The sequence below is a fragment of the Fusarium redolens genome, assembly GCF_020744475.1.
Source record: "Fusarium redolens strain MPI-CAGE-AT-0023 chromosome Unknown BKA55scaffold_13, whole genome shotgun sequence".
NCBI lineage: Eukaryota > Fungi > Ascomycota > Sordariomycetes > Hypocreales > Nectriaceae > Fusarium > Fusarium redolens.
In genome coordinates, this window is record NW_025763676.1 from 840,269 (window position 1) to 859,830 (window position 19,562).

Genomic DNA, 19,562 nt, shown 5'->3' on the forward strand with positions numbered 1-19,562 from the left:
GTATCTCCATAGCTATGTGGTGATGCTTCGTAGTGAGCCTAACGTAGTGACCAATTTTTGACACTCCCGAAGTGCTACCCCGGTATGACGACATACTACCTGTATTGCCCTAAAAGTAAAAGAAGCCCTCCCTATTGTTGGCGCTTGAAGTGTTTTCGGGCGAGTTCATCCCTTCCTGTGAATTTCAAGATCAGATCATCACAAAATTATGGTTTCTTATCTCCCATTTCCTTCCTAGGCATATTACTGGCCTAACCAGGCCCAAAGTCGTAAGGAAAATAATAATTTTTGCGTCAATTATTTAATATATGATATTATATCTTGACGAAATTGCATGGAAATCGGCAGATTTAAAGCTTGGATGCCATAGTAAACTTTAGATCATGAAAGTCCCAAGTGCTCGATCTTGAAGACCGCACTGTGCCTACAGGCCATACAGGATAAGTAATCAGAAATGCAAATTTGTGCGTTGGGCATCATTCGTTCAACCATGACTTTTATCACCACGCTGTTGTTGCAGGTCCTCCTGTTGTCCACCCCCTTGCCCAACTCTGGCTCAATTTAACTCAGTCCTCCCAGCTAGTCAACTAAGCGTCGGGAGATACGGACTTCTGATGTGGTAGCTGATCTGTCGTTGAGTTTCTTGGTCTTCGGCCGTATACAACGTAGCTGCCGGACACACGTTAGCTCTTACTGCATTCCGAAAAAAAGGGAGCAAAAGCAAACACTTACAAGGGGACCCAACTGTGCATGTTTGGATTCAGTACCTCCTTTCGAGCCTTGGCCAGTAGTACTTGGAAATAATTCGGATCACCGTTGAGGATCTGTTCATATCCACGAGCAAACACGTTTCCAATGGTATCTCGAAAATGTGACAACTCGAACGCCCCAATCTCCTTCAGATGCTTGTCCTTAGGCCAAGGATTCGTAGGTATCTTGAGGACACGCTCTACAACATCCTCGAAGCCGGCATTTTCAAAGTGCTCCTTCCAACGAGTCGGTTCCCAGCCCGAGCAACCAATGCGCTGCGACATCTCAAAGTAGATCTTGCCCATCTCGATGTAAGCGGAATCAGGGGGCAATGTGCCGTCGTCGGACTTGAAGTCGGGAACTGAGCCAGAGAGCTGGAAGTAAGCGCCAGGTTTGAGATGGTTGAAAGCTTGTTGCATCAGACGAGGCCAGTTGCGAATAGCCATGATGAGTTCTCGGCCATGGATGAGATCGAAAGTTCCTTCGCCCCAGAGCCAGTCATCTTCAACATCGTCAATCTAGAGATGTTAGTATGGCCAAACGTGATGTATCAGTGCAGTGAAAATCAAAGGGCTGGCCACCGAGCTTGACTGACATACCTCGAAAACCAAGTTGGGCGGTATCACATTAGGCTGAACCAGAGTTGTGTCGACACCAATGACTTTAGCTGATGGGTATTGCTCGGCCATGTCGATTGCCCAGATACCTGATCCAGTACCAAGATCAAGAATCTTTTGCGGATGATCGGCAATAGGGGCCAAGTGAAGCTCGTTGCCCATGAGCATTGTGAACTTGCAGTGCTGGAGATCATTGCGCTCAACCTGTAAACTCTAATTAGTATTCGAGCTTTCTGAGACGAACAGTGCATTTCTCTTACCTCGAGATCATCACTAGGGATCCAAGCTTTGTGCAGGCCATAAACACCATAAGTTCGTCCGTTTTCTTGAATACCGCGTCGAATATCTGACGCAATGGACGTTAAATAGCTTGTGTTCGTGGATTCTGGATAGAACTCATCCTCAAGACCATTGTCGTCAAAGATGTCAGGTTCGATGCGACTTGAAGCTTGTGTTGGTGATGTCGACGGCGGCCCACTTGCTGGTCCCTGTTCATCTTGGTCTCCACGATCTGGGTCTCGGGCCTGGTCTGATGTTACGTGACCCGCTTTAGCCTCTCCCTCTCCGATCTCTCGGGTTGGGGAATGTTGATGTTGGAGCGAGGGTAGCATCGAAAAGATGATGACACGAGGGTGATGACTGAATCGATATGGTCTGTATGAACAGACACAGAGGTCTTGTCGTCGAAATTTGTCAAATCTCAATAAGAAATGGTCAAGATGCCATCATCAATCGTAATGTGAAAAGAGTTGGATCACCTTCGAACCCCTGTTTTTGCACGGGACGCTGCCACTAGCCTTTTAGGGGAGCCGGGTATTTGTCAGGCTAAACCTGTGAGAGTATGGCGAGGAACGGATGGTTCCACTCCAGGTGTCTTAGCCGTCTTTGAGGTACGTATCTTATCTCCTCCAAGTCTCCTTTCGGACTGGTTCCGATCAGGGTGAAGGTTGCCCCTCTATCCTCAGCTCATTCATGTCTTTGCTTGTTGGTTGCAGTGTTGCCTTGGAACCAACAGACCAAACACAAACTGCAAGAAACACCAGTCAGTCATGATGTCACTCCCGAACAAACAAGAAATCGACGATCTAGTCAGCAGCCTCAACGATGCTGCCAAGGCTTATTCCGATGCTCCAGATCTAAACGGTTACATGTCCAGGGTCCAGATCCTCGAAAAAGCAAGGACACTCACAAATGCCCTCATCACGCCAGATCAGAAGCCCAACTACCACGGTCTCAACGTGAGTCGAAATTTGATCCAGTTTCTTGGAATACGGCCAAAAACCATGCAGCTGCTCACACATTGCTTAGATCGCCGAATTGGTTGCTATCCGAACATTTATGAAGCTCAAGGTCCTCGATGCCATTCCCGCCGCAGGGTCCATATCCCTTCAAGATCTCTCCCAAGCCACCGGCGTTCAAGATTCGCTTCTAGGTAGGGATCCTTGTCACTATTGGCCGGTAGAGCCACAGCTGAAGTTCTGATCACCTTAGAACGCATGGGGCGTGTGTTAGGTCGGTTCCCTTGCCAAGGACGTTGGTCAGCACAGTCTTACAACCTCCTACAGTTGCTTCCGGCTTCCTGGACCAAACAGAGCCCGATGGCGGCGAGTATAAGCACACCAAGTTTTCATTGGCCTACATCCTCGATAAACCTGCGCCGGGCCACTTGTTCCTGGCAATGTGAGATTGAGCGCTGAGTGGCGTCGAGGCTTATCTAACGTCCCCCAGGTACGATGAATGGTTCAAACATATGCACAACTTCGACGACTACCTCATTTCGAAAGGAAAATACGAAGAGCCTCAAGACCCCCAGTATAACCCGTACACTGCTTACTGGAAGCAAGAGGGAACGCCAGTATGGAGTATCATGATGCAGAACCCCGAGAGATTTCAAACTTTCCAGACAGGCATGGCCGGCATTGATGTTGCAATTCCTGTTACTGGTCACTTTGATTTCAGCACCCTTAAGAGCGACCCCTCAGATACAGACAACGCGATTGTTGAGCTTGTGGACGTTGGTGGTGGTGAAGGAACCGTTCTGAACAAGATCCTCGAAGCTCATCCTGAACTGTCGCCCAAGAATTGTATGCTTCAGGAACGACCGGAGGTTATACAGCTTGCGAAGTCTAAGAAGACTCTCCCGGGCGACGTTCAGCTTGTTGAGCATGACTTTATGACGGAGCAGCCCGTCAAAGGCACGCTACTCCTGTCAACTCACAAGAACCATGGCTAATACCAAATCCAGGGGCTAAAGCTTACTTTATGCGCATGATCCTCCACGACTACGCAGATGCGGTTGGAATACAGATCCTCACTCGTCTCGCCGAAGCCATGAAGCCCTACTCTCGAGTTCTCATTTGCGAGATGGTCCTGGCTCCTCGTGTTGGAGAAGCTGATTTTGCCTCATCGGTTCTTGATCAGGCTGTTATGACAATGGGCGGAAAGGAGCGTACTGAAGCGGGCTTTCAGAAGATGTTTGACGCCGCTGGTCTCGAATTAGTCAAGACTTGGCGTGTGCCTGGCGTTCCTGGCGGTTGTGTTGAGGCGAGGCTGAAGAGCCAGACTTAGAAGGTCAGGACGGATGAAGGCAGGGAAACAAGTACAGCGCAACTGACTACGCTAAAGCGCACCCAGTTGGATATATGGAACAGATTATAGGATACGATACTATTTATGTCATCGGGAAACCAGTCTTACAAGAAAATTTGAAGCGATCCCTCGTCCCTTACGTTCTGCCCCTGAATTTTGAAACTGAAGTACGAGGCCAGCCTCTATGCTTTTATCTGTGTGTCATTATACCATTGAATACAATCCAGAATCCCTGTTTCTGTGTCCAAACGATTGTTTCCTCCCCTGATATCTATGGGCAGCCTTTGGAGATCTGGGAGGCCGTGGAAAGTCCTAGGCGCTTTGGGTTTCTTCGGCCTAGGGGGCAATTCTTTGGGAACTTTTCGACTAAATGACCTCCTCTTCTTCTTTTTCATGATATATAGGCGACTTGAAAGCTACTGAGAATAAGCTCACCTTGTTGCTTTGCTGTTGTGTAGAAAGCCGTATGTTGCGCTCTCGGTGCGTGCTACCCCTGAAATTCGCGCTGGGCGGTCTTTTGTCGCGGAAATCGGTTCAAGGGCTCGGTGGTGGTCACAACACACTGCTTGATGGTAAGCCTAGCTAACTTGATGAGCATCATGAGAGAGCATTGCGGATACTAGACTTTCATCTTCTTTCCATGCCAGTATTCTCACAGCGAAGGGGCCCCCGTCTTCAACAAGTAGCTATTCGAGAAGCCGCAGCCTCTACTACTGCGTTGTTTGGACTCATATGTACTCGGCATTCTAATTCTTAGGTCCCTTTCGGTTGGTAGTGTTGTAACCATTAACCTGTGGTTCGGCTTGACCTGACGTCTTCGAAATTTGACAGCGGATAAGGTGGGACGGAAAATACTTTATCGACACTCGAATACTCTGCAGCTAATAGCCGGAGGAGGCTGGTATTGAATTCTCAAGAGTCAAGGCAAAGGCTACAATCTTTGAAAGCTTGTATGGTGTGCTGTTGTGTTACCAAGCTCTGGCTGGCGTGTCAACCTTAATAACCGAAAATGTTCCGCCAATATCTCATGCTTACGTTACCTCAGGCGCGCCAGTCACACAGCAGTAATCCTCCAATCAACAAAGACATATTTGATTTTACTGGCCCTTACAATCATCAAAATAGCACTACGATACCCCTGACTGAGTAACCTTTTTCTGCTTTGTCTTCAGGTCTTCCAACTTTCGATTCAGGGGCTCATGACTGCACTTGAAGTACTGTATGACAGAAGCATGCGTAGCGGCCTCTTCGACGTTTAAATCAACGATTCGCACGCAGCTGCTTCGTAGGGAACTAGAGAACTCCGACAAAGGATAATGAAGTCTCATGGTCCTCAAACTTCTCCTTGTAACATCAGACATATTTTCTGTTGAGTTTGTGTTAACGGATTCCTGTCAGGTCCGCTATCCAACAAACAAACTCGGCGCAATCCATTACAAGAAACCAGGCATCCAGCAGCAACTCCCATGGCTGCTTCATCATTGAAGCATTGCCCGCCCGACCTCACACAATATACCGAAAGACCGGGGTTCGCAATGTAACGCCCGGTCCACAATCCAACGCAAGAATACTTTATCTTGAGTTGTCCTGTCGGGGGCTTTTGCTACCGTCCTGTAGACCCCTATGTAGATGCTACAAGACGGAAACCTGGAAGGATCTTAAATGGCCTTAGACTACCGTTCTTTGGGGAGTGGGGGAGCTTGTTTCAGCTTGCTTAGCCTGTTGTGACTTTCCAGTAGCCGTTGTGGTATAAAAGGCTGGTGTAACAAAAGTTTTGAGGTGATAATCTTTAGGCTCTGACGTGTCAAATCAAATTTTATCTCATGTCTCAGATGTAACTTTTGTACAAATTTTCTGTTGTGTCTGGGCGTACAAAAACTGCAAAGTGACTGTTCTAGAATTGCATGTCTGCGTGGAGTGGCTGTTGTGCTACTGGGGAAGCTTTAGGGTAGGATGGATAGAAGCAATGAAAGTGTGTAACGCGTTCAACACCACCAAATTCAAGTGCAAATATGAAGATTCTTAAGGCATTTATCATTACTTGCGTACTTTCCTTCATCATTCGCTTTATTGTTGCAATTGAAAAGATGTCCTGATAGGCAGCCTCAATTGGTCGAGTGCATCATCGGTGGAGGAACTCAAGAACACCTCCCATTTCTGAACTTGGTGTACAAAGCAGCAACTTTTGGAACATTTACATCTTTTCACTTCTCACAAGGAAAATCATTTATTAGCCCCATAACAAAGCCAACTTGCAAGACAACCTCGGATCACAGCCTGCGGGGTTACAAGGATTCTCCATCCTTTTCTTACGAACTAAACCACCATTGGAAGCTCCCGATCCAAAAACGATTATACACGCGATAAACCTGGTCGATCTAGAAGAGGCTGGTTCCTCTGGGAGATGAGATAAATACCCCCAATCACCGTACCCGTCCGCAAATTGACTGACACATTTCTTACAGTTCTGTTCTGACTTTCTTTGCCAACTTCTGTCAACATTACCCTTTTATCGCCATAATGCGCCCATTCGCTCTCTCTGCTGCCGTTTTTGCGGCCACCGCCCTCAGTCAAAAGAATGGGAAGGAAACGGAATGCGCAGATGGATTGTACATGATTGCTGCACGAGGCACCGGTGAGGACAAGGGATCTGGCAGAATCGGAGAGATCGCAGAGGATGTTGCCAAACGCGTCAAGGGCTCAATCATCAGCCCTCTTGACTATCCCGCAACTCTTGAGGACCCAGGCTACTTCGATTCCGAGGAAGCCGGCGTCAAGGCCCTGTCGACCGCCCTCGATGGCTATCACAGCTCATGTCCCAACGGTAAAATTGCCGTGTTTGGCTACTCTCAGGTTGGTTAACCTCCAACGACGTAAGACGCACTGCTAATGAACAACCAGGGTGGACAAGTTGCAAGTGATGTCTTCTGCGGAGGAAGCGACAACAAGCCCTTGACCATGAGTCTCGTCAAAGACAGCGGTGAGCATCCCTGCAGGCATCTATTGCAGATACAGAAACTAAATGAAGCAGTTGTTGCGGTCATCGTGTTCGGCGACCCAAGCCACGTGGCAAACTTGACGTACGACAGGGGCAATAGCAAAAACGACGGAGTGAGTGTACAAGGGCATGTCGTGAAACGAATCTCAACTCTAACGCTTGATTACAGCTCTTCGAACGCAACAACACAAAGTTGTGCGAGGACAACTACAGCGACATCATCCGCTCGTACTGTGACACAGGCGATAAGTACTGCGATCTGGGTAACAACAACGAGACCCATGGTAGTTACTTTGAGAAGTACGGTAAAGAGGTGGTCGATTTTGTCGTTGAGCGGTATGAGAAGGCGCTGAAAGAGGAGAGTACATCAACACAAACTAGCACGGCTACAGCTACTGCTGAGACAAGTGGTTCCGCAACATCTACTGATGCACCGGTGACCGCTACAGTTGCTCCAGGCAATGCTGCGGCGGGATTGGTACCTGGTCTTGTCCTGGCTATGATACCCCTGGCTTTGGCCATGTCGGAGTTTCTTTATTAGGATCTCGTGGTATGGGAAGGATATCCTACTGTATGCTTAGTTCGAGTATTGCTTTCATTCGATGAACTGGGCTAAAGGGCCGGTTAAGACTTGGAAATGGTAAATGTGGTCTTTCGATCCGTAAGACAATTCTTTCGATCTTTGTGCTTACTGCTTATATATGTACACATCTGATTTCAAACTTAGGATATCCAATACTTGACACGGGATTTTTATCCAATTGACGAAAATGAAACAAATGACTAGAACCCCGAGCTAGAGGTACAAACAAACTTGCGAAGTAGTCAAACTGGACTTCCTCGAACAAGGAAATGCATCCCTACTGTATGTAGCATGGGCACTATGGGTTAAAGTAGTTGCCCATGAATTCTCAGCTTTCGTCTTAGTACACAAACGCTAGAGATATCGTTACATCCCTTGCTAGGGTCGCCACGCTATTTGGAAAGCATGAATATCTGATCGGCCAATAGGAAGAGGATTTATACCACCCCCTTCCTTGGGCCAATCACTGCTGGTAGGCGGGTAAGCACAATTGACAACCTGTTGGCCATACTTGGGGACTTCATGAAGTATTGATCCTTTCAGGGGCTGGGCTTGCTGATCGTGCATGTGAAGTCGCCAGATATGCTTCGTCTTTCTTTCAAGCCATCTGATCGGAATATCTCGACAATTTTCGGAAATAATTTGTTCGACTCGATGTTTGAGTGTCTTCAGGGGCCTAAATCGCTCTCACAGAGTTGGGAGATGGGGATCTAGTTATTCGTGGTAGATGTCTCGTCGGATCGGCTGGTTTGCTCTGTGGAAGTCAACGAACTGAGTCAAGAAATACAGATACACTCTGTCCTTCCCTAGTGAAGATATAACATAAATCCAAACAGATTGCGCATTAACGAGCTCTTTGATGCTGTGGGGGAGATTGTTGCACAAACAAAGCTTTTGCTCGTGGGAGGCATGGTGACTTACCGTAGGACAGCAATATACGAGCTCGACTTACAAAGCAAGAGCATGACTCCTGAGTAGCCTCGCCAAATAAAGGATTTCCCATTTTGTCCAGCATTGAATCCCCGAACTGTACAGACAACAACAAATGCAGGGGCTGCCACGAAGATGATATGATGGAAGTTGATTCTGCGGCCAGCAAGTTGCTGATGGTCGTTTGATAATCCCAAAGAAGAGAACAAGGGTGTTCTCTCGGGTCGTGCCCGTCGTATCGCAGGCTCGGGGGCTTAGCGGATGTATAATTTTCAAACTTACGAGGTGAAGACGGTACGGCTTGTTTAAGTTCGGCTTAGGAATACGCTCGAGATAGAAGGCGGCCGTTGTCTGGATAGTCGGGACCCACGCAGGGAATCTATTACCGAATATGATTAGCATTTGAACGTCTCGGAACCTGAACTTAAAAGAACGATCAGCCCGACAGCCACTCTATCACTAACCTCAAAGCCTAACGTAAATACCGGGATAGGTTGATCAACCTTGACGCTCTGAGGTCTACCGCCCAGTTGGATTGTTGACCACCACCCAGGAGGTGACATAGGGGTATGCAGCGTACAACGTAGATGTAGCCACTACCAACTGATAAGGCTGGTCTTTTCTCATATCTTCAAGCTGTGGCGAGTAGCAGATGGTGCTACGTAGTGATTCTTCTCTCAGCCTTGGCTTTGTGCGGCCTTCGAAAGGATCGAGCTCACGAGACGAAGCAAGGGCACCCTTCCACGAAGATCTAGACAGAAGGACATAAGTAACTGATATTATAGCGCTTTGTATGTGTCTCCTTGAGTGTTGTCTTGAATGCTTTCAGATTGAGCTTGGAGTTGCGTGGTTGTCGTTCGGCGGGACCTCTGGATCAGGCTAGATCTTGCTCCTGGGGGAGGGAATTTCGGAAATGGTTTCCTTATGGTGAATGGCTTCAGGTCTGCTGTCGCATTTGGCATTTGTTCTTTGGGCGTCGTCTCGTAGCTGAACAATCAAGAGAGCTTTCCCTATCGTGCTTTGGAGCTTGGAGCGGTCGAGGCGGAGCGCGGGCTTCAGGGAGGGCCCATGGTAGGATGTGACTGGCGATCTGGATATTCAGTTAGCTAGTATGAGGGAATGAAGCTTTGGAAAGTAGATGTTCTTCGAGACGCTCCCAGGTTTGGCCTTTGCAGTGCTGAGGGTTGAGTTCTGGGTAGTCCACAACGAGATCTGCGGCCGCTTTTCCAGGCCTTTGGTTCAGCAAGGACACTGAATGCATCCATGCCGTCGTACTAGCGGGGACTGGACTGTTTTACCTGTAAGGCATGCTTTTGTCTATGGGAAATTCAAAGACGGTCGGGTGCAAGTAACAGAAGACCAAACACGAGTTGCACAAGACAATACGACTGAACTGGCGGATCTAGAAGTTGCTTAGCATTCTTGAATGAATGTATGAGATCCTCAAAACAAAATAGATCGAGGCTTGTCTGAAACAAACGAGTACCAAACGAAAAACAAAAGAGTGACAGCGGTGCCTAGAGAGGGTGATACACCTGATCAAGCCGTTCAGTGGTTAGTCCCCTGAACCCCAAAGGTTTTAGTGCTTCTTGCGCCGCCTTCCTTTCCTGTTTTACATCCTATAAAAACCCGCCCGCCATTCTTCCCCTCCCTCTTTTCTTCTTCCTCACAACAACCACCACAAATTGTCATCCCCCTTTTCTACCCCAACAAGCCTTTCATCCATCAACAAGGCCTAGCCGTCCAGTATCGGGCTTTCACACATCACCAAAAAACAGCAAATTTAAGCCTGATGCTGGACGGCCCCCAAATGGTGCACCGATGGCCGCAATACAGGTAAAGTCGCCCTTCTGGTATTCTTTGACCTTGGCGTGAACACACTAACTCCTCAACAGCCAATAACAGCATTCAAAGTGGCCATCGGTGCACTCTGCTCGTCCTTGCGAGCAATTCGGTAAGTTCTTGGCGTTGTACCTGGTGCCGCCAACCTGGCTGACCTCTCCAGCAAGGACGAAGCAGAAGGATGCTCTTTTTTTGGTTCTGGGAGAAAGTACTTGCCGAACTTTCTTGGTGCCACTCGTTGGTAATCCACGAGTGGCGGGTGGGCAGGGCGTCTACAAATACTATTACGCCTACTTTATGCCCTGCCCACTCGAAGCCCAGACGGGGCTCAAGGTAAGAATCTCCCCATGTACATCGTTTCACTCATGGCTAACGGTGTCGTTGGACCAGTCGACGGGACACTCACATTGGGGAGGTCTCAAGTTCTCTTTCACTTAGGTTCTCCCACATGTCACATCAGCATCATATGCGAAAGACATCCTTCCAGTCAACCCGCCACATCCAAGTGATTGGCCGACAGGAAGTCAGTCTCCAAGACCTCCAAGGCTGCCACCAATTATCTTACCATATACAATGGTCGAGCGTTATCAGTATGCTATCTCAGCAGCCCGCTGACAGTTAATCTCCTCTTGGTCTTGCTCCCATATCTCTTCTCTCAAGGTATGCCTTCTAACTCTCAGGGGTAATGAGCCTTCAAGCTAACACACTGATGAAGTACACGAGTCAACGCACGCAATAAGTTTCAGCTCTCAGCCATATTCAACTCTAAGTAACACGCCCCCTCGCAACAGGAGCAACTGCAAGCCGCGGGAGATACCTTCGGCAGTCAGCATATCGTCTCGCAGCACATCACAATATTTCGATGCCTACACATGTGGCATCTCCCTTCCAGGCATATTTTAGAGTATACTGTCCATCTTCACGAAGGGATTCTCACAACCACTTTCCGACTTATCCCACTGCCCAGTCTTCCTCTAGCCCGCCGAGGACCCTCCCAAGAGCAGTGAGCACAATTAAATTGTTTCTCACAGCCTCGCCGGGTCTCGATACTTGTTCCTCTGGCTCTCGGGCACTATCTATCAATGGGCTTCTATCCAAAGACTCAATGACAAGCTCTCAGCTACGATATGCTCAGCTGCGGATGACATATCTCCGCCAGCCTCGTTCCCAAGACATGGAACCGGGAGATTTCTCTCTCTCTCTTCTACCTTGTTTTCCTTTGCATATGCTATAAATTTATCCTCTCGGCTTGTGGTTCCTCATATAGCTGCCTCACCTCACTCCAGCCATCGTTCATTGATGGCTTTGCCCAACAAGTCAAGCCCAGCCTCCCCTACTTGCGATTACAGGATCATTAGCAACTGATGTGGCTAGAACTGGAGGTTCAAAGCTAACCACTAACCTATTGGTGTTTAAGCTTGATTTCATAGCTTTTGGAGTCTTGGGGAGAGATACTAGTTGGGGGCTGAGGAAACCGTGGAAATATATGGTGTTCTATCTGAAGTTGGTTTTCTGTTGTCTTATTCGGAGTTGGGAGCTGAGGGTCTTTCAGAATACGCAAAGATGGAATGGCAGAATATGGTCACCTTGGGAGTCTCGCCCTTACACTGCAGTCTTTGAAAGGTACTAAGTTGGATCAACGAGGAGGAGGAGGAGGAGGAGGGAGAGAAGCCAAGTTTCTATAGTATATCACCTTCGCAAAACAATCACTTCTCTGTTGCACGATCAGGGTTACTTCCTCTAATGAATGACGAGTCACACTTTATCAGCATTTCTTAGATCACAAACGCACATGGGTCAATCATAATATTATTTATATGATGTGCCTGTCCTGCCGCCATTTGAAGGGCAATCACGCATCAGCCAGCACGACATTTTGTCACAATTTGGGGTAATGTTTGTTGGAATTGCCTTTGTAAAAATATGAATGCTCAACATTCAACTGGCCATCGTCGGACTTTTGCCATGCAGCACACGTGAAGGTATTCAGGCGCCCACCTGGAGATGGGTCATTTGCTTAGTGGCCCGCGTCAGCTCAGCCCCGTTCCACGGAATCCTCGACTAAGATTGTGCGCACTACAACCAATTATGCCTCTCTATCGACTCGTTACCCTGCGGCGCAGTCAACATACCCCTGTGGTTTTGAATTGAAGTCATCGTGACTATACCGTTTCTGGTGCGATGGAGCGCTCTCGTCAATTACGCCTTGATCCAGTCTCATCTTTAGCTGACACTTTTCGCCATAAGCCAGATATAAGCTATCAGCCTCAAGCATAAGCAGACGTATAAATCCAAGCACCTCCTATCAAACGAGAACCAGCAACATCAGGGATCTCGCAATTGCCTTCTTCAAACCGTCACGATGGGACATTCCGACTCCAAAATACTACCCGAAATGTCGCCTCACTCCGTCCAACGAGGCATTCCCCATGTGCTCCGCGCCTCATACAAGAAGGGCTTCTCATCTAAAATCCTTGTCCACCTGGGAGAGCCCGATAGAGAGCCTCTCTATTCCATCAGCCTTCCTGCTGGCTGGTACGGGCAAATGCTCTTACATGATGGCCCCAGCTCGGACTCTCCTATCCTCGCCGGTGCTGAGCCTGAAGGCAAATGGCGAGTCGACTATGGCATTCTCCTCCCCTCCATCCCTGGATATGAATCATCAGGCAGAGAAATCCTACGCCGCAAGAACACCATGAAAGACCGATACTGGTTCGGCATGCAAGTCGGCCAAGGACCAAACCGACATGTCGAAAGATTCGAATGGAGGCGTTCTCACGGTAGTGAAGTCAAAAGCGTCGGAGAATCAAGATACGGCTGGAAGCTTGTCCGGCTGGGCCATGGAGCCGAAGAGCCTAACGATGGCAACCCCAACGATGAACCAGATCGGGGAAATGGAATTACAAACGACGGTCACGAGGTTGTGGCTGTGTGGGCTGGGAGCGGTGATTGGAAAAGCATGCACAAGATTGGAACTTTCCAACTTGTTGGTAGTGGTGCCACGGGTGAATTGGGTATGCAGTGGAAGATCATGGCACTTATGAGTTGTCTGTGTTTCTGGCAGAAGACGATGCGTGATAACACTACTATTGCTATCACTTAGCTGCCGGGAAAAAGAGAAGGGATTGAAATCATTGAGGAGTCCAGGTATAGGAGTCCTGGTTTAGCAGACGAGATAAAGGCTGATATCCACTAACAAGCAGTATTCCGAACAGGCGAAGCAATCACAAAACAAGTTGCCATCAACATTTAATAAATCATGATATTGTTCAACCAACACAAATTTCGTATAATGTATCACATTTGGCTACCTCCCCGAATAATTCTAGAGTCTCGACCTAGCATTCATGCAAGGGTATGCATGCTGTGCCTTACACCAAGCTCAGATGGGAACTGGCCAGGTTCAAAGAGCACTCTTGAGAGCTGTTGGTTTCAACATGATGTGCTACGAAATGCCTAAGCCTCAAAATCACACCAGCTGTCTGGAACCTCGTCCCGTTTACCCGTAGGCGAGGAGGCAGCTGATAGTTCTCCGGATATTCATGATTGGACTCTATATAAACTCTAGGATGTCATCAATACTCAATACACGAGATATCATCAATCACCAAGAATTCATTTTAGCAGAATATTATCAAGCCATTCTTCAATCAACATGCCTACTGCTACCGAATACTTTGGCATATCTGTCACCAATATTGGTCCTCTAACTACCACTTACACGCCTCCGCCAGCATGCACCACTGCAACAACCGACCACCTCCTCTATGCTCTCAAGAACTCTCTGATATACGGATTTGGTTCCCCAGACTGCAAAATTGACCCTTACGGAAAATGTCTTCCCTCCGGCGCTGCCGTAGATTCCTTCATCAAAGAGTATAGCCATCCAAAGTCTGGACAAGGCATTCACGCATTTCACTCTCCTGGTATTCACTGTCCTGAAGGTTGGACTACCGCTGGACTACTTGCTCACGGTGAAAAGACTGGTTCCACGTTTCGGAGTGGTGTTTTTACCACCACGGCGACCGTGAACTCATCGATGCCCCTGCAGATGGGTTCCGATGAATGGTGGCTCAAAGTCTTGGAGCCTTCCGAGACCCTGGCTTGGTGCTGTCCGAGGTATGTAGCTCTCTCATACAGTCTGTTCTACTATACACTAACTCCATCGCTCGCAGCGGCTGGGACTCTCTTCCCTACGGGTACTGCAGATCCTCTGTTGCCCCTGCTCTTTCATCCGGCTACGGCAGCGCTTGTTATGAGGCATATCCCGATAGCGCCTTCGCCACTGTCCACACCGTCGAGGGTGAACGTGTTTCTGACACGGACGGACTTATCTCTCGGATTCCCTCCATGACATACACCCAGGAAACGGTTGCGTTGACTGAACAATGGGGTGATCCTAGTTTGGTTGCTTCTATGGTTCTTGCTAGACAGTTTCCTGCCGTTGAGATGATCTACAAAGCTGATGATGTCAAGGCTGCTAAGAATGGGTCCAAGGATGATGATGATAAGGATGGAAAGAGTAAAGACGATGATAATTCTGCTTCGACTTTGTCGAAGGTCGGAGGGTTTGCCTCAGGGGTTGCATTGATGGTCGGATTGCTGACTGGAGCCGGTCTGTTGATGCCTTGGTGAGGTGGATATCACGATGGGAGGTGTGTCTTGCAGTTTGAGGTCTGAATAGTGGGTTGTGTAGGAGGATGCCTTTCTTAAGATAGTTTCTTGCTTCTGAGTAGGCATTCTACTTCTTACATATCACGTACCAAATTGAACAATGTAGTTTCCCTGGACTAGAGTCTGTAGACGTGACTTACTGGTTAACAGACTAAACATAATAAAAGGCTCAAGGATTGATAGGCCAAGCCTACATTATGGGCAGTCAAAGCGGGGTATTATGTACTTTTATCCGTGTCGATACCTGAGTGTTTGGATGCGCTCAGTTACAGGGTGTGGAGTTGTAATGGAAACCTGAAGAGGTATACGATGGAGGAAGCTGTGTACAGGAACCCACGGACCCAGACACACAGTCTCCGAGTGAACCTCTTCAGACCGCTACGATTGAAGAAGTTTCTCTCTTTCAGTATCAGCGATGATGGTGTTTCTACCCGGATTAGGTCCCTGGAGTCCGCCCCAGTGGCCTCCCCTCACACTTGGGTTTCACCTGATGTCACAAAGACACTAGGGCTGCCTGTATCAGCTTGTTTACTCGTGAGATCTTCGACGATTACTTAGTTACAACCATATCTGGCTCTTTTCGACAAGGTAGTCAATTTTATGTTAGTTCCTAATAGTGCCCTTCCATCGCACCCAGGCCGTTGGAAGTCGCCGGCTCATGTCGCGGACCAAGCGCGTTTAGTAGTTATTGATAGTATCTTAATTTAATATCACCATTTACCTGTTCAGCGGTCATTCATTTGCCTCTCATCTCGTCGTCTTCAACAATAGCAAATGCTCTGGTACCTCGCCGACCAGGCTCTTTGGGGAGTCGTGACGCGAAGGAGACAGCCTCGTTCCTTCCCCCCTGGGCCAGCACACCCGCCATCCTGCCCACCCACACTCCTTCCCTCTCGACGTCTTCGTGACCGACCATAAAACTCCATCCCTGACTCCCCGAGTTTTCTGCTCTTCTTTTCTTCTTCATCGTCACTCATTCATGTTCAGCCCAGTTCTGTACCCCAGCGTTCCCATGTATCCCCTCGCCTTGCACTTGCTTCCCTCCAGCGTCTTCTTCTTTGCACTCAGCGCTATCACTTCATGTATTTTCCCGTCATGTATCCCCTTGAGACTCAGATTGTTGACCTTTGGTCGATGATCATCACCGTCTCACACGCCCTTGTTCAACGGACAGCCCATTCAATGGCTGCTACCGTACCTAACTCTGGGCAAGAACAATTCAGTTTTCCGTGTCACATAGCCTCACAAGCGTATATGCAACAATAGTGACTGGCTAAATAGCCTGCTCACTTGGTGACATTGGGGTTTGGGAGCGCACCCCACTGGGTATAGACCAGCTGAGACATTTCCCCCGAGATTCCACTGTGACGCCCACTCCGATCGAGAACATCGAATCCAATGTCCAATGTATGCCGCCATCTCCAGGCTCAGTTAATTCCGTAGAATGTCCAAATGTGTTTGGTGAAACTCCATTGAAGATTGTCCATCATTGCCTGTGTATTAAATGTTCCCCCAGTGCCAGTTTGGCATCCCTCCTGAATCTGTGGCGTAAGGCTTTGATGAGTAACGTGCTTCTGGCGAAGAGTTGCAGAACTAGGGGACTTACACTGCCCATTCAACTTTTGGTCCAGACCCTCGTTGAACGGTGCTGGTGTGCTGCAATATTCCTTCAATATCGCCCACAGTCACTGGGCTGATAGAGTAGTCTCAGTCCTCCGCGCCTGCTCATTCTGTGTGGCTCGCGAGGCGACATTGGATGAAGGAGGAAGGAGGAGTGAGCTGGGAAGGCACGAACTCATACCTTCTTTGAGTGGGTCCACTCTCCAAGACAACATTTCGTGAAACTTCCTTCACCAGAGTTTATTTTGCTACAGCCTACATGAATGGGTCAGTTTCTTTTAAGAAAGCTGTAAGTAAAACTTGATCTAACTCTCTTTTGGCTGCGGAAAGAAGCTTGAATGTATGTGGCCTACTATAAATTGACGCGGTTGGCTGAGGGCATCTCCTACAAAGTTCTACAGAAACACTCACTCACAATGCAGACATGTATTGAGATTACTTTAAGAATACAAACCTACTCTTAACAAAGATGGCTATTTCGATGTTCGATAGATTGTACGCTTTGAGCAACAGTTTCAGGAATGAATGGCAAGTTGTACGGTCTCGAGTCGCAAGCTTCGACGTTGTCTCCAACCGCAGCCCCAGCCTTGCAAGCTCGACTCAGATCGAACATAATTACCAATACATGCTTTTTCCATTTTCTTAAGTGCGGTCTTGTCGTAGGTTGTCGCTCGATGCCTTCGTATCTCGGCTACGGAACGGGATGGTACTTGCTCATGAACGTTTGTACGTTGGCAGCTCGCATCGCCAGAGCAACTAGAAGTCATTGATGAGGTCATTTTCGTACGTGAGAGAAGAAGAGAATTTCTTGAATAATTAATCGCAATGAAGCTGCCATGTTGAGTCGTCGGTGTCGTCAACTTCCACATGCTGGGTTTGGTCATTGGGGCCAGCGAACACATGACAATGTGTTGACGCGCAACATCTCTCCTACAGACATCCATTATCGGGCATCTGGTGGACAATTGCTTGAAGTATTTGTATCAGTCAAGTGCGGTTGGAGATGGGATCATAAGGTCGCTTGCAAAAGGTTGTGCTCACCAACAAAGTCTTCAGGAGAAGGGAGGTGATTTTGCCCGTCAACCTTCCCTCCCTGCTAACAGCCGAGTACAGTCAACAAAAGTCTCATTCAATATGTCGGGAGGCTCGAAAATTGATACGCTGCAAAGCACATCGTCTATCCAGCAAAGCACACAAGGTCCAAGGCGTAGTAGATCACGTATCCTCACAACGACATTCATTGTGTGGTGGTATATAAAAACGCCCTCGGCGTAACTCGTCATCCTCAATTTTTCACGCGTCCTCGCGCGCATCATGTGCACATTGATCCTACACACGAACAAGTCCCTCTCACACTCAATGCAATCCAGCCTCCAGCTTTCTTGGTCTCTCAGGCGCTGATCATCGTAGACCCCAAAAGGTACTTTGCCCGTGGCAAAACCCAGTAAAAATAAAGCTCCGCAAGTAGATGGAATCAAGAAAGTTAAAGAAAAAGGAAATGATGGAATAGATGGTATCAGATTGGTTGCGGTTCGTGGCTGAGCTGGGGTTCAAACTTAGCCGTGCAGACCGCATGTACGCTCTCTCATCAGTTCACGTCTCTTCTTGTCCTTGGCTATAATAGAGGTCAGCATTTACTTTCTATTCTTGTGGGTTCGTGCAACTTATCTCCGTCGAAGACGAGGAACTCATGTAGACCGGAACCGACAGGCACCATGGGCAGGACAGCAACCTTCTTGTCGGTGACAACCTCCAGCAGAGCGGGGCCGTCGGCGTTAATGAGCCACTTCAGAGCATCGACAACGTCTTCGGGCTTAGAGACATGTCGGTTTTGGATGCGCATGGCCTCGGCGAGCTTGATGAAGTCGGGGTTGCTCTGGTGAGTATGGGCGTATCGATACTCGTAGAAGATGTTCTGCCATTGTGTGACCATACCCTGCTCCTCGTTGTTAAGAACAATAACCTTGACACCAATGTTGAACTGAGCAGCGGTGGAGAGCTCAGCCAGTGTCATGTTGAAAGAAGCATCGCCATCAATGTCGATAACAAGAGCATCAGGCTGGGCGACCTTGGCACCAATGGCAGCAGGCAGACCGTAACCTATGGTACCCAGACCACCAGAGGCGATCATGGATCTAGGGTGTCTCCATCGGAAGTGTTGGGCAGTCCACATTTGATGTTGACCGACACCAGTGGCGATGTAGGTCTTGTCCTTGCGGTCAGCAACAAGATTGCTGAGCTCCTCAATCAGAGTCTGAGGCTTGATGAGGCCAGAGCGCTCGGCACGCTCGTAGTCGGTCAGGGGCCACTTCTTCTTCCACTCGTTGATCTTGTTGAACCATTCCTTGCGGTCCTCCATGGTCTTGGACTCGATGAAGGGCAGGAGTTCCTTCAGGTTGGTAGCGACATCACCCTCGATGGCTTCGTTACAACCTAGGTGTCAATCTAAGACCGCCGTCTTATCTGAAGGGCATGGTAGAGACCAAGTTCGGGTTTGAGCTGTTGTAAGAGAATATACTCTGACCAACAGCTGTATATTCTGTGCTGCCCTTCTTAGTAATTTCTTACGGGAATAGACAATCCGACGCAAAACACGCACCACCATCGGGAACTGCTGTATCTCGTGAATCCTGTGATCAGCTTCAGCGTTGTATGTAAGTTGTGAAATAAGTCTCAGCGGCATGCAACTGCCCAAGTCTCTACAACAGCAACACTATGCAGCTGAACCATTGGCTCATTCATCTAACTTTGCAACACGACTAAACTTTGACTACGCCACCATTTGATAGGTTCAAGCTTCGTCTGCATTTCATTAGACTTGATGACTCACCCACTCGACAGCATCTGGTAACTTATTTATGAGAAAACAATGTCTGCGAGGAAAGATAAACAAGTGTAAAGCCAAGAAACCCATCTCGCAACCCTAATCGTTGACTAATGCAAGACTTGATCTCCTAGA

At 48.3% G+C, this 19,562-nt stretch overlaps 6 protein-coding genes across 6 annotated transcripts; 4 read left to right on the top strand and 2 right to left on the bottom strand.

Moving 5' to 3' along the window:
• Positions 1-290: 290 nt before the first annotated feature.
• Positions 291-2,191, bottom strand: BKA55DRAFT_665737 (S-adenosyl-L-methionine-dependent methyltransferase). The gene is made up of 4 exons (XM_046197757.1): positions 1,628-2,191; positions 1,350-1,571; positions 733-1,268; positions 291-669 (listed from the first exon to the last, which is right to left on the bottom strand). Exons 1-4 carry the CDS (start codon positions 1,976-1,978, stop codon positions 588-590), a joined length of 1,191 nt encoding a protein of 396 aa, XP_046046482.1. The 5' UTR covers positions 1,979-2,191; the 3' UTR covers positions 291-587.
• Positions 2,192-2,301: 110 nt separating this feature from the next.
• Positions 2,302-4,095, top strand: BKA55DRAFT_576146 (O-methyltransferase-domain-containing protein). The gene is made up of 6 exons (XM_046193460.1): positions 2,302-2,605; positions 2,676-2,799; positions 2,859-2,879; positions 2,933-3,047; positions 3,096-3,562; positions 3,613-4,095. The coding sequence occupies exons 1-6, from the start codon at positions 2,417-2,419 to the stop codon at positions 3,933-3,935; spliced, it is 1,239 nt and encodes a 412-aa protein (XP_046046483.1). The 5' UTR covers positions 2,302-2,416; the 3' UTR covers positions 3,936-4,095.
• Positions 4,096-6,476: 2,381 nt separating this feature from the next.
• BKA55DRAFT_596344 (cutinase-domain-containing protein) lies at positions 6,477-7,495 on the top strand (the record flags this gene model as incomplete). Its single annotated transcript, XM_046195932.1, has 3 exons — positions 6,477-6,809; positions 6,858-7,067; positions 7,124-7,495. The coding sequence occupies 3 exons, from the start codon at positions 6,477-6,479 to the stop codon at positions 7,493-7,495; spliced, it is 915 nt and encodes a 304-aa protein (XP_046046484.1).
• A 4,890-nt stretch (positions 7,496-12,385) lies between these two features.
• BKA55DRAFT_576154 (uncharacterized protein) lies at positions 12,386-13,725 on the top strand. The gene has a single exon (XM_046193461.1). It carries the CDS (start codon positions 12,672-12,674, stop codon positions 13,410-13,412), a length of 741 nt encoding a protein of 246 aa, XP_046046485.1. The 5' UTR covers positions 12,386-12,671; the 3' UTR covers positions 13,413-13,725.
• A 239-nt stretch (positions 13,726-13,964) lies between these two features.
• Positions 13,965-14,944, top strand: BKA55DRAFT_693213 (uncharacterized protein; the record flags this gene model as incomplete). The annotated part of the gene is made up of 2 exons (XM_046199879.1): positions 13,965-14,428; positions 14,485-14,944. 2 exons carry the CDS (start codon positions 13,965-13,967, stop codon positions 14,942-14,944), a joined length of 924 nt encoding a protein of 307 aa, XP_046046486.1.
• A 3,286-nt stretch (positions 14,945-18,230) lies between these two features.
• On the bottom strand, positions 18,231-19,517 carry BKA55DRAFT_678120 (thiamine diphosphate-binding protein; the record flags this gene model as incomplete). The annotated part of the gene is made up of 3 exons (XM_046198131.1): positions 18,231-19,036; positions 19,203-19,233; positions 19,434-19,517. The coding sequence occupies 3 exons, from the start codon at positions 19,515-19,517 to the stop codon at positions 18,231-18,233; spliced, it is 921 nt and encodes a 306-aa protein (XP_046046487.1).
• Positions 19,518-19,562: the final 45 nt, after the last annotated feature.